Source organism: Ipomoea nil, unplaced genomic scaffold (genome assembly GCF_001879475.1).
Source record: "Ipomoea nil cultivar Tokyo-kokei standard unplaced genomic scaffold, Asagao_1.1 scaffold1932, whole genome shotgun sequence".
NCBI classification, from domain to species: Eukaryota; Viridiplantae; Streptophyta; class Magnoliopsida; order Solanales; family Convolvulaceae; genus Ipomoea; species Ipomoea nil.
Window position 1 is genome coordinate 4202449 of NW_017618360.1, and position 12651 is coordinate 4215099.

The 12651-nt window shown below is 35.6% G+C and overlaps 3 protein-coding genes across 4 annotated transcripts; 1 reads left to right on the forward strand and 2 right to left on the reverse strand.

Annotated features, from left to right (window-relative positions):
* Positions 1-362: 362 nt before the first annotated feature.
* On the reverse strand, positions 363-2576 carry LOC109193917. The gene is made up of 4 exons (XM_019344744.1): positions 1755-2576; positions 852-1676; positions 717-770; positions 363-482 (listed from the first exon to the last, which is right to left on the reverse strand). The coding sequence occupies exons 1-4, from the start codon at positions 2574-2576 to the stop codon at positions 363-365; spliced, it is 1821 nt and encodes a 606-aa protein (XP_019200289.1).
* A 1928-nt stretch (positions 2577-4504) lies between these two features.
* Positions 4505-5397, forward strand: LOC109193918. The gene is made up of 2 exons (XM_019344745.1): positions 4505-4795; positions 4879-5397. Exons 1-2 carry the CDS (start codon positions 4505-4507, stop codon positions 5395-5397), a joined length of 810 nt encoding a protein of 269 aa, XP_019200290.1.
* A 2859-nt stretch (positions 5398-8256) lies between these two features.
* LOC109193979 (protein ABHD13-like) lies at positions 8257-9173 on the reverse strand. 2 transcript variants are annotated; one of them, XM_019344817.1, is made up of 4 exons: positions 9043-9173; positions 8867-8945; positions 8725-8779; positions 8258-8635 (listed from the first exon to the last, which is right to left on the reverse strand). In XM_019344817.1, exons 2-4 carry the CDS (start codon positions 8923-8925, stop codon positions 8504-8506), a joined length of 246 nt encoding a protein of 81 aa, XP_019200362.1. In that variant the 5' UTR covers positions 8926-8945; positions 9043-9173; the 3' UTR covers positions 8258-8503. The 2 variants fall into 2 exon arrangements, with proteins under 2 accessions (XP_019200363.1, XP_019200362.1); XM_019344818.1 differs by having other exon boundaries at positions 8257-8635; positions 8867-9173.
* Positions 9174-12651: the final 3478 nt, after the last annotated feature.

Consider the following 12651-nt stretch of genomic DNA (forward strand, 5'->3'; position numbering starts at 1 on the left):
GTAGAAATGAATAAAGATAAAGAAGTACATATAATACATATGTATACTGCGAAATGAAGTAGGACAATTCCAATTTATACCAAAAATATTTATATTAATAGATGTTTAGCACAAGTTATAGCTACAATGATCAATCTTTTACATGTTCAACTTACCTTTCCAACAAAACATGGTCAGCACATGTTATACCTACACTAGACTATATTTGACACGTTATACTGACATTTCAAACAAAAGCAATGACAACACCCTAGTTTGATATACAAAAGACCACAAAAAGAAGTTCATCACTGTCAACCATTCAGTTTGATACACAAAACACCACAAAACGAGGATCATCACAGATTCCTGACAAATTCATCCTACTTCTTTCTCAGTTTTTGCTTGGGGTGGAGTTGTTTCCTACTTTTCTTTGTAGTTGATGTACTTGCTTTTTCTGTGCTCCGAGTATCAAGTGGGGCAGCTTGAGATGTCCTTATAGCCTATTTAATCAAGTAGACATATTAGATGACATATTTAATGTATTTAATGTACTATTCATATCTCAACTAACCATTTCTACCGGTTGTTGCACACCGGAATCCACATTCATATTTTTTTGTACATTCAAGGGATGCACACTGGAGTCCATATCTACAGGCTGTTTTCACAGTTGATGAATTAGTACGAGTGTACGACTTAAACAATTTGAAACTTATTATGTATTAAAAATGTACCTGTTTTTGTTGTTGCTGCTGGTTAAACCCTTCAACAGTAGATATAGTTGTATTCTATAACAAATATACATAATAATTGTTAGAAAAAAAATATTAGCAGTATATTGAAAAAAACAAAGTGAATTCTTATATTACCTCTTTGGATGCCTTGCATCTTCTCTTGTTATGTCCATGTTGGCCACAAAGTCCACACTTTTTCTTTTCTCCTATCCTTCCAAGTTTAGTCGGCACATGTTCCTTCTCAATAGGATCTTTCCTTCTTAACTTTTTAGGTCTTCCAGGCTGGGGCTTATATTTGGGAGGCAAGGGTGGTGGTGCTCCTGTTTTTATCCATTGATCTGAAGATGAGATGGGCAGAATAGCTGGTTCATAACTCTTCAAATAAGCCTCCACTGAATAAAACCAATTTGTATACTCTATAGGATCTTGACCATTTTCTGAAATTGCAGAAATTGCATGTACACAAGGAATGCCTGTCAAGTCCCATCTTCTACATGAACAAGAACAAGTGGTTAAGTGCACCCAAAACAACTTCAAATCATCATCCTCAACCTGCCACCATTCGTCATTTGACTTATAAGAAATGTAGCCACCTATTTTCTCCTTGTTTTGTTCAATGCTTTTTACAATCTTTGGACAAATCTTCATAGGATTGTTCCTCATCTTATCCCTATTACGTTGCATTCTTTTCATAAGATATATTCTTAAACACTCCACCATGGTTATAATGTGTTTGTCTCTAGCATTCAAGATTGAAGAATTGAAGGACTCACACAAATTGTTCAACAACATGTCGGACTTAGTAGATGTGTCAAAGAAAGCTCGACAGAAATGGTGTGGAGACCTTTCACTAACCCACTCAGCTTCCTTTGGATTTAACACTTGCATTGCCTCAATGTGCTGCTTAAATTCTGGTTCTGTAGTGGCTTTGCAAGCTGCCCAGAATACTCTCTTAAATACCTGACCCCCAAATCCATCTTTGGTGAAATTCTAGTGAAGATGTCTTACACAATTCCTATGTGCAACATTAGGTAATACCTCTTCAACAGCTTTAACCAATCCTTTTTGCTTGTCAGATATGAATGTCCAGCCATAAGGGTTACTATGAATTTCCAAATCAGATGCAAGGAATTGAAGAAACCATGTCCATGTCTCTTTTGTTTCACCTTCTACAACTGCAAATGCTATTGGAAACATGCAATTGTTAGCATCTACTCCTACTGCAGCTAGAAGTTGTCCTCCTTTTTGGAACCCCTTCAAATGACAACCATCAATTCCTATCAATTGCCTACATCCAGCCAAAAACCCTTGTTTACATGCTGTAAAACAGACATATAATCTGAGGAATCTGCACCTACTACCTTCCCTATCAGTTGTGTCTAACTTCATCTTAACAGTTGAACCCGGATTGCTTCTTCTAAGCTCTTCACAATAATCCCATAACATGTTAAACTGTTCTGCCTGCATTCCAATTAATGATTCCTTGGCATTTCTCCTTGCTCTATAAGATTGATACTTAGACACATTACATCTAAATGTCCTTTTCACTTTCCTTTGGAATTCCTTCCTACCCCAATTTTCATTATCTTTAAATTCCTCCTTATAATACTTAGACAAAAACCTTGAAGTTATAGTTTTGTTCTTTTGTTGTGCTCCACAAGTATGTTTACCAAATGACTTTATGGTAAATGGACAACTTGGGTTACTCCTTGAAGCAAAAATGACCCAATTGCAATGGTTTACTCTACATTTTGCTTGCACTCTCCTCTTGTCATTCTTGGTGAACTTAACTGATTTTTTGTTCACTGCTTCATGCACTTCTACAACCCATTTAAATTGAGAATTGCTACTGAAAATCATGCCAACTTTGTAGTTAAAATCATGCTTTTTCTCATCTCCTTCCCTATAAACCAACAAATTATTTTCACCTTCAATATCTGAGCTTGAACCAATGCTTCTAAGCTCATCTTCTGATTCCACCCAATCTTTCTCCCCTTCTAGATCAATTTGATTTAATCCAACAGTAAGAATATTAGGTGTGGATGAATTGCCAACATCAAGATTTTGATTTAATCCAACAGTAAGAATATTAGGTGTGGATGAATTGCCAACATCAAGATTTTGCTCATCATCACTACCATCATCCATAGACTCTGAACACTCTTTCCCCACAGAAGCTGATATCTCAGTTTCACTCCCTTTCACTAGTTCATCTGCATTTTTAATCAATTCTAATAGTGATACATACAAATTAAAGCTGTAATTTATCCCTAGGTAGAAAATAGCATCAAACATTTTGCATGTTCAGTAGAGTTATTTTAGGATTTGGGTACACATCCTTGTCACTTGAGATTCATACCAACTGCTAAGATTCTTTAACTCATAAATTTTGCTAGATAACATAGCCAACTAGACATCTTAACCATAGATGAGACAAAGAGTGAAAGGATGCTACATTGACGGAATTTGGGAAAGATCTTGAAATCTATCTATTATGTTTGACAGATTAGGCTAACTTCTCCATCTTTAATGGCAATTATATTGTATAGAAGAGCTATGTGGATGGGTTCAAATAAGTATGCTAATTTAACTCAGACATAGACCCTAGCACATTCACACAACAATAAAAAAAAAAAAAACAGTTTTAGCAGACATACATACATGGCTTTACAGACAAAAACCACTTTAGTAGTAAAATAATAGTCATTCCTCCTCACATGGACCACACATTCACATAAATACAAAAACTGAAACATGGACCCAGCACATTCGCATATCAAAAAACACAAAAGCTCAAAAGTTATTAAACTCTGATTTCACAAAAACACTTACAAGTGGGTGGTTGATTTGTGCCCAACAAAATTGTAGAAGTCATTGTAGTGTAGGATTTGTTCTCCTTCTAACCTGCGAAGTACGCTTTCGTCCCCTGCTTAAGCTTCGAATTCTTCTTTCTTACATTGCAATTAGGTTTCGAAATTTGGGGGAAGGGGAAGGGGAAGGGCGCTGACTATATGTTGTCAAATTGGAAAATACTCCGTATGTTTTATTTTGGGGGGAAATGGGGAATGGGTTCTAATAAATAAAGATGGGTAATAAGTTATTTAATTATTATTTTACTTTTTTACCCCTTAAATTAACACTGTCAACAAAACATTAACGGCAGGGATCAAAAACGCCACTTAACTCATAACTGAGGGACTAAAAATGGATACGGTCATAACTCAGGGACTGAGTCATCACTATGATAATAACTTAGGGACTAAATATGCCATTTTCCCTTATTATTATTAAATGAATGATATTACATAAATGCCCCTAAGTTTTGGGGAAAAATTTGGCTAGGAGGATTTTACTTTTTTTTTTTTTATATATATATATAGATATATAGATATAGATAGATTACGGTAACTTTTTATCCTAAATCTTGCATGATCAAATTAACACCACCTTTGTCTCATTTAACACATCATTTATTAATTAAATCAATTTTTATTAATAAAAGTTTAAAACGAATAAGGAGAAATGCTCTCAGCGATAGCACCATCACCGGGAAACCAAAGAGGAGCCACCCTGGCGGCGGTAAGAACGGCGGAGGACCAAGACCTCTTGGCCGGAGCGCAGCACAAAGAAATCAAAGACGACCAGAGAGACACCGCCGTCGTTCGAGGGAGAGGTGGCAATGGACGGCGTGAAGAGAATACGAACGGGAATGATGGGAACCAAGGCCACCCCTCTCCCCTTGACAGCGGAACTGAGAATAACCACCCACATCCTGTTGTACCACCGCAATGGACGGCCTCTTTCAAAGAACTCTTACTGGCGAGAAGGATAAAGAGTATCCGACGGAAGAACTGGAGTCAGATGATGATGAGGAGGACTTGGATGAGGATCCTGAGTGCCCCGAAATCAGGTTAACAAGGGAGGATAAGATTAGAATGAGAAAACCATGGCGACAATCCCTCATTGTGAAGGTACTAGGGAGAAAAGTTGGCTATACGTACCTTGCAACACGCCTTAACGCCATCTGGAGGCCGAAGGCAAAAATGGATGTGGTGGCGTTAGATGACATATACCATGTGGTTTGTTTTTGGTCTATAGACGACTATGAGTTCGCCAAATACGGAGGACCAGGACGGTGATGAATCACTACCTGATTGTGCAGGAATGGAAGCCTAACTTGGATCCTAGATCTAATAAAACAGAACATGTCCTGGTGTGGGTAAGATTTCCTGACCTCCCAATGGAATACTATGACTACATTTATCTAATGAAGCTGGGAAAAAGGATTGGCGAGCCAAAATACATCGACGAGTCAACGAGTGTAGGGTCGAGAGGACGCTTTGCAAGAATGTGTGTGGAAGTATACATTACAAAACAACTTCTCTCCAAGTTCACAGCAAAGTTGAAGGTCAGAAAGATAGAATACGAGGGGATCTACCAAGTGTGTTTCCACTGCGGCATCTATGGCCACGCAGCAAAAAAATGTAGTACACGCCGGGCGGAGGAGGACACAGGCGGAGCTTCGGGAGAGACTGGACGGGAGCAGAATAAGGAAACTGATACTCCTTTGGTATTTAGGCCGAAAATCGTGGAGAGATATAGCGCATGGATGCTTGCACCCAAAAGGCAATACCGGAAAAATCAAGGGAATAATGGAAGGAATAATTCAAACAAGGGATAGGAAACTAATGCAGCACAACACACCAACGGCTCCATAAGTGCTGAGAAAGGTAAGAATAATGGGAAGAATAAAGGAAAGGAAGTAGTGGAACAAGGGATTGGCTTACCATCCATGTTTGCGGTCCTAAGTGAGGATAATGTGGACAAAATTAACGAGCCAATTGGGGAGCTGAATGAGGAAACTCGTAAGGACAATCAGGAAGGGAACCCCGTGATAACAGTGGAGAAATCTGTGGAAAAAAATGGTGCATGTAACGGAGAAATCAGCGCCCAAAAATAAAGGGAAAAATAGGAGACTGAATGTACAAATCTCGGAGAAACAACTATCTAATGATATGCACGTGGAGGGAAGTGCCATGCACGTAAATAACAGAAAACAACATTACAGCTCAGCAGGAGCTAGCTCCTCACGCAGACAGAATAGAATCAACCACGCTGCAGCTGGTGATACACACACAGTAGCAAGAGGTAACCGCAATGATAAAACATCGGTTAGTACTATATACCCCAATAACTTTGAAACCCCTACCATGCTCACTAGTATGGAAGAGGATATGCTTGAGCATCATGGTGATCCCCCATACTCAAACAAAGAGCAAATGGAGGAGGAACCATGGCATGAATGTGCAGAGGATACGAGCCATGGTGGCACCCCTGAGGGGGTTGCTGCCTAGGCTTTGTTTTGCGTTTTTCCTTTGTTTTTTGTGTTGTTGCCCTTGTTGTGTTTTTCCGATGAAAATCATAACTTGGTATTACCAGGGAGCAACCTCTAAGAGGTTTATTAGGGCTGCCATGACAATCATTAGGCAACAAAAGTCTAACTGTTTCTATGTCCTTGAGCCAAAATCTTCAGGTATTATTGGGGCAGATGAAACTTGTTTTAAACTTGGTTTTGATCAATGGTTGAGAGTGGAAGCTGTGGGGTTGAGTGGGGGAATTTGGATCCTTTCCCAAAATTCGCTCAATGTGGCATTTGTAACAACCCAAAATTTAATTTCATAAATCTAATTTGAAGAAATTTCGAAATAGCCATTTTTCACTCCGTAAAAATTTTTGCGATGAAATCGGTGCTGAATAAATTATTTTGAGCCACTTTTAAGTAAATTCAACATCGGGATTTATTTTAAATCTAAAATCTTAAATTTTCGGGTACTTCGCGTACCAAGTTTTAAACTGAGAAACCAATATGAGTGAGACCAGGAGAAAATCTGAACCTAAGTGTTTGTTTGGAAATCTTTTTTGGAAAATACATTTTGACCCCTAAACTATTTAAAACCACCCTTCTAGCCCTTGGCTCATGATGCAAGGTGAACCCTACAATTTTATTTTACATTTTTGTCCTCAAAACCCTAACTATAAAGAATAATGTTATTCCCTTACTTCACTATTCATTCCACCAAAATCAGCATCTATTCTCGCATCTCTCTCGTGTCATCCCCTCTCCTTCTCCAACATCTTTATCTTCATTTTTGGAGCTTCTTCTTCTTCCCAAGCTTAAGTTTCAAGACTAGGTAAGTTATCTTCTCCCATTTCCTTTGGTTAGCTTATTTCTAAGATGAGATTTTCTAAGCTTAGATGTGTTTTTGGGTTGTTGTGGTTGCTTGAGAGTTAGAGATGGTGGAAGAAGATGAAGCTAAGGAGATGAGCTTAGAAATGGTGTTGGCTAGAACAAGGATTCTCAAGGTATAACCCATGGATGCCCAAACATATTATTTTGCCCTAAGTGTGTGACTTAGTTGTTTAAGTGTGTGTATATATGTATTTTGGGTGTTTAGAATGATGGAATGTAAGTTATTTATTGTTAATATACTGTGTGATTTTTGTGGGTTTGAAGTATCTGACTGGTATTGTTTGGAGAAGGGAAGCAGCGCAACGAATGGAAAACCAGTGAGTATTAAAGGCCTGGGATTGAATCCCAGTGCCTAATTTCGTTGTTTAGTTTTAATTATTGATGTTATGCTTTGAAAAGTTATTTAAGATGGGATTTGAACTCATAATCTTTTGATTAATTAATAATTAAAGTCTCATCCACTTGAGCTACTTCAACCTTTAGGAAATTATCTTGGAGTATATATTATATTATTTGGGTGTGAAGGGTTCACTGCTGGAAATCAGCGTTTTTCCGACCACCAAAAAGTGGTCGGAAAATGTCAAAATTCCGTCGGAAACCCTTGTTCCGACCAATTTTCCGATCACTTTGGGGATTCGGAAAAATCCCCCTCGGTATTTTCGACCACCACATCAAGTTATCGGAAATACCATCCACTCTACTAACGTCGTCGAAAAAATTGGTCGTAGGCTGGAAAGTAATGTCGTGTAGTTTCCGACTACCAGGTGGCCGGAATGTCCGACCACTTGGTGGTCGGAAAGTTATTTAGTTAGTTAAAAAAATAAATTCCGACCATTTGGTGGTCGGAAAGTAATTTAATAAATAAAAAAAAAATGTGGCCTGCTACCAGCTTCATCAGCCAATCCAGCAGCAGCTGCCAAATTAGAAAAACATATAAAACAAAAATAATGTCTAATAGACATTCATGCTTATAGCATACTGAACCTCACATTTTACGCCAATACAAATATTGCACCAAAAATTTATAATACAAAATATTTAGTGAAGTTTATCTGGCCACCAAGCTCATTGTTTCACATTAGTATAAAATCCATAAAGTTTGCCTATAGCTCGTCGTGTTGGTTTTATCAAATAAAAAATCATAAATACATTTAAGAGAAAGACTTGCAATGAAACAACTACCTCCTGAAACAAATAACCTATCACAAAGTAGAGATCCTTACCCAAGTTCAGAGATCTTCAAATGAGCGTCTGCATGATCTGAAGTAGGGGAGAAACCATGGAACACATGTTATTAAAGGTGGATTTGCATCAGTATATTGTAAAACAAAGAAACAGAATATCATTTAAACCACTACAAGAAGAAGAAGGTGAAAGCAGATTCAATAATGATCTTAGATCTCCAAGGTTACAGGTGCTTAGCCAATTACCAGAAGACACAGATTCATAGTAAAGGAATAAGCAATATACAAGACTTAGAAATAAATAACTACAATCAGGTAGCATGCATATTTTTATATAAATAAAGTCAACAAATTCATTGGACTGATACCTTATCAGGATTATTTTTAGTAAGCACGGCTCCAACTGCTCCACCTAGTGACCTTCCAAACAAAACTATTCTTGATGTATCAATATCTGTCCTCTGAACCAGATGATCTAATGCTGCCTATATGGAAGACAACAGCATATATTAGAACTCAAACTGAATGATATGCATGAAAAACGGTGAGACGAAGTTCTGGGGGCATACAAAACCTGAGTGTCCTTTGTTATTCCATGTTGAGAAGGGTATCCATCACTGGCACCATATCTATTTACAAGAAAAAACAAGCTTAGTATGCATCAAAAAGTTATTGCTAAGGCAAACTACAGGGGGTAAATTCAATAATTTGCATACCCTTGGTATGAAAGCATAAAAACATTGCAGTTCAATCGTTGTAACAATATGCGGACCATTTCAAGACGATGGGCAATATCTGAAGTTGACTAGTTAAGGCTAAACCAAGTGTAACTAAGTAATGATAAGAAATTTGAAAAGAACAAACATCACCCAAAATAACAAGAAAAGGATACTTCCAGCATTTTCCTGAAAAAAGAGGATAGTTGGGCCTGCAATACAAAATTAAACCACCAGCAACCATCATTAGCAAACTCACACAATAAACTGGCAACAAATCATTTATTATCACAATCTGCAACATTCTTAAAGTTGTCTGAAAGATTCATTATATTTTATATGTAACAACTAAGCAACCTAGAGACATTACTACTCAATAACATAGCTATTTACATTTTGCAAAAAAAAAAAAAAAAAAAAAAAAATCACTTCCCAGCATCTTATAAGTAGATATCATAAATAGAAGTAACAAAATCATTATTGCCACTTCAGATGGACTAATTTCAATTATTAGAATAATTTCCCAAACTCTGCAATCCAACAGCCTATACCTCAGAAATTGAAGCTCATCTAAAAGTATAAACAAATACACCAATACTCCTGTCTATCACTAAGTTACAAGACTGGCATTTGATAGAAAATTAGAAATTAATCTCCTGTTCTGAATTTACCAACAAGTTATTAACACAGACCTTTAGTTCATAATCTCAAATGACCTAGTAAGTTCCAGCTCACGAACTCTTCAGCAAGATCCAAGAGAAAGTGAAAATCAATGGATTCTTAGCAGTAAAGCTACATTTAAAGGGTCTTAGAAATCCCAAAGCATATGTAATTAGATACTCAATATTTCTCTAAGCAAGCCATGAAGAATAAAACAGGCATCTATGGGAGAAAAAAACAGTTTATTACAATAGTTTTGATCTATACTATCAACATTTCAATGAATTAATCATGTAATTAATTAAAGTCTACTGGAACTATATTTTGAATGATGCTTTTGATCTATACTATCAACATTTCAATTCTTGGTTGTAATTGAAACAATATGCCGGCTTGTGGTTGTGCCCTAAGTGGCTACTGAAACTATATTGGAGTTGGTACCATACTGACAATTTGTAATACATTATATTCCAGTGAGATTAGTTGACTGCAATGCCATATTGGAGCTTATACTTTTTCATTAGCCTTCAAATTTTGGGAGACCTGCAAATGTTTAATTGCTATTTTCATTAAGTCCAACCCATGTTCAAATAATACAACATATTTTTAAAATTATGAACTTAATTTTTTTGAAACTAAATATACCCTTGTTGTAGATGGAAGGGCATCCCCATGGGCCTTCAAATAATGTTGGTGCCTGCAAATTTATATCCAAAGTCCTTTCAGTCAGACAAATTATAAAGCAAAAATGATGCTAATACTCATGTATTTTTTTTTAAATAGAAGCTTTGAAATCACAAACTGTACCAAGACTTTGGATTTGAGAATCTAAACTTGCTGTAAATTATGAGATTCAATTAACCTGTTCCTTGACAAGGAAAATCTATCAGTATTGGAAAAACTTTTAAAATAAATAAGTTACATCAGGCATTCAACTAAAGCATATGTCAATAATTAATAAGTAATGGATTGGATCAAGTTATGTACTAACGCATTCAACTCTAACATATGATAAGAAATAATTACAAAACTTGGTAGGCTGTTAAATAGCAAACTGTTATCAACATAAACTTGAACAATTTTAATGAAAAGGAGTATGTTAGCAGATATAACTCAATAATGTCTGTAATATAATGTCTGTAAAACTTAAAACTAATAGAACATACATTTGCAGCAGACTCTGATGCAATGTTTAACGACACAAGCTATCATTACTTAGGAAAGAACTCTTCAGTTCCACTGACACACTCATAAAGCACACACATATTGTGCCATTAAAATTCAAATGCCAACTACAACCCTATTTAAATACATTCTATTATGCTCAAACAAATATAAACACACTATAAAACAGCTATAGTAGGAATTGTAGCGATAATAGAGGAATAGGAGAATAAAGCTCAAAAAAACTTATCTATTTAGGCTATTTTGTTTACCAGAACACAGAAATTCAATCAACAGGTTAATATATCATGCTAGATATAAGAATGAAAACACTCTCAAAAAACGATTTAGGGATTAGGTCTGATCTACGAGAAGAAAAGCGCCAGACAAAGAATTAATTGCATGCACTATTAATCAAACTTAAAATACTAAAAAAAAAAAAAAGTAATTGAACTTCAATTAAAACGATCTAAAATTTCTATTAGGTTTTCAGAAACAAGAACACTGGGATTACACATAAATATGATGAAAAATACTGAAATTCAAGATATAAAATACATACCTTCCTTCCTATGAACTTAAAAATCAGCTTCTGTTGAGGGATCTTCCAGATGATTGAGGTTTTGACAGTTGTAAGTAAGATTCGAACAGACTGTAATAGAGAGAGATATCTAGAGACGGTAATGTCGATTTCTGCTAGAGGATGAGGGTAACTAAAGTCTGTAAAAGAGGGGATTAAAAGCGAGAGATAGAGAGAGTGTGTCGAGATGATTGCAGAGAGAGAGGACGTCGTGAGAACCTTAGGGCAAATGAATCGGGCGACTGTGCGAGAGAAGTGAGTGTTAAGTCTCGAACTCTAATTTTTGTAATATGTACAATAAATAATTTCTTAAAAGAAAAAAAAAAGCATTGAATAACTGAAAAAAAAAAAATTCGACATCTTCTTTGTTATCATAAATTCCGACCACCAAGTAGAAGATGGTCGGAAAATCCGACCTTTTTCTGTCCAGTCCAATACTTTGACGGAAAATTGAAAAAAATTCACTTTTTTCGACCCTTTTTATGAGTGGTCGGAAAAGTGGTCAGAAAAATGATAATTTCCAGCAGTGGTTATTTATATTTAAAAGTATTTTTTTTTATAGAAAATCATAAATATGTTTGAGAAGAGTTTAAACTACCAAAAGCTATGATTTGTCAAGAAAGCTCTATTTCAAGAATTATTTGAGTATATATGTTTTGGGAAATGTTATACTTAATTTTGAGAATATATACTTATGAGGTGTATATTTGATTATAAAGATATTTAAAACTTATTCTATTATTTCCTTAAAATTTCTTAGCTATTAACATCGTATATTTTGGGAAATACTATGTATCCCTTGAAAGATTTTACTAAAAACTTTTAATCTATAAATTGTATAACCCCATGGACCCCCTCTTTGATATTTGGCTCTGTGAAGCCTATTATTTTGAGTAGAAATGAGTAGCAATGGTGGGTTTTTGTTGTGTTTGAGATCATAAATATGTTTGAGAAGGGTCTAAACTACCAAAAGCTATGATTTTCAAAGAAAGCTCTATTTCAAGAATTATTTGAGTATATATGTTTTGGGAAATGTTATACTTAATTTTGAGAATATATACTTATGAGGTGTATATTTGATTATAAAGATATTTGAAACTTATTCTATTATTTCCCTAAAATTTTTTAGCTATTAACATCGTATATTTTGGGAAATACTATGTATCCATTGAAAGATTTTACTAAAAACTTTTAATCTATAAAGTGTATAACCCCATGGACCCCCTCTTTGATATTTGGCTCTGTGAAGCCTATTATTTTGAGTAGAAATGGTGGATTTTTGTTGTGTTTGAGCTTGGAAGTGATCTAGTATTTGTCTTTGATGTGTTGATAATGTTTTGGATGTTTTGGACATGCTTGAAATGTGTTTTGCAGATGAAAT

What these genes read in the sequence shown, in the direction of transcription:
- LOC109193917 (XM_019344744.1), bottom strand. Translation starts at nt 2,576, where the DNA reads ATGATTTTCAGTAGCAATTCTCAATTTAAATGGGTTGTAGAAGTGCAT. An exon ending in GATGCAAGGCATCCAAAGAG is followed by an intron (nt 771 to 851) that starts GTAATATAAGAA and finishes TATTTGTTATAG; the next exon opens with AATACAACTATATCTACTGT. An exon ending in AGCAGCAACAACAAAAACAG is followed by an intron (nt 483 to 716) that starts GTACATTTTTAA and finishes TTGATTAAATAG; the next exon opens with GCTATAAGGACATCTCAAGC.
- LOC109193918 (XM_019344745.1), top strand. Translation starts at nt 4,505, where the DNA reads ATGGACGGCCTCTTTCAAAGAACTCTTACTGGCGAGAAGGATAAAGAG. An exon ending in TAGATGACATATACCATGTG is followed by an intron (nt 4,796 to 4,878) that starts GTTTGTTTTTGG and finishes CTGATTGTGCAG; the next exon opens with GAATGGAAGCCTAACTTGGA.
- LOC109193979 (XM_019344818.1), bottom strand. Translation starts at nt 8,925, where the DNA reads ATGGTCCGCATATTGTTACAACGATTGAACTGCAATGTTTTTATGCTT. An exon ending in TTTATGCTTTCATACCAAGG is followed by an intron (nt 8,780 to 8,866) that starts GTATGCAAATTA and finishes TCTTGTAAATAG; the next exon opens with ATATGGTGCCAGTGATGGAT. An exon ending in GAATAACAAAGGACACTCAG is followed by an intron (nt 8,636 to 8,724) that starts GTTTTGTATGCC and finishes TCTTCCATATAG; the next exon opens with GCAGCATTAGATCATCTGGT.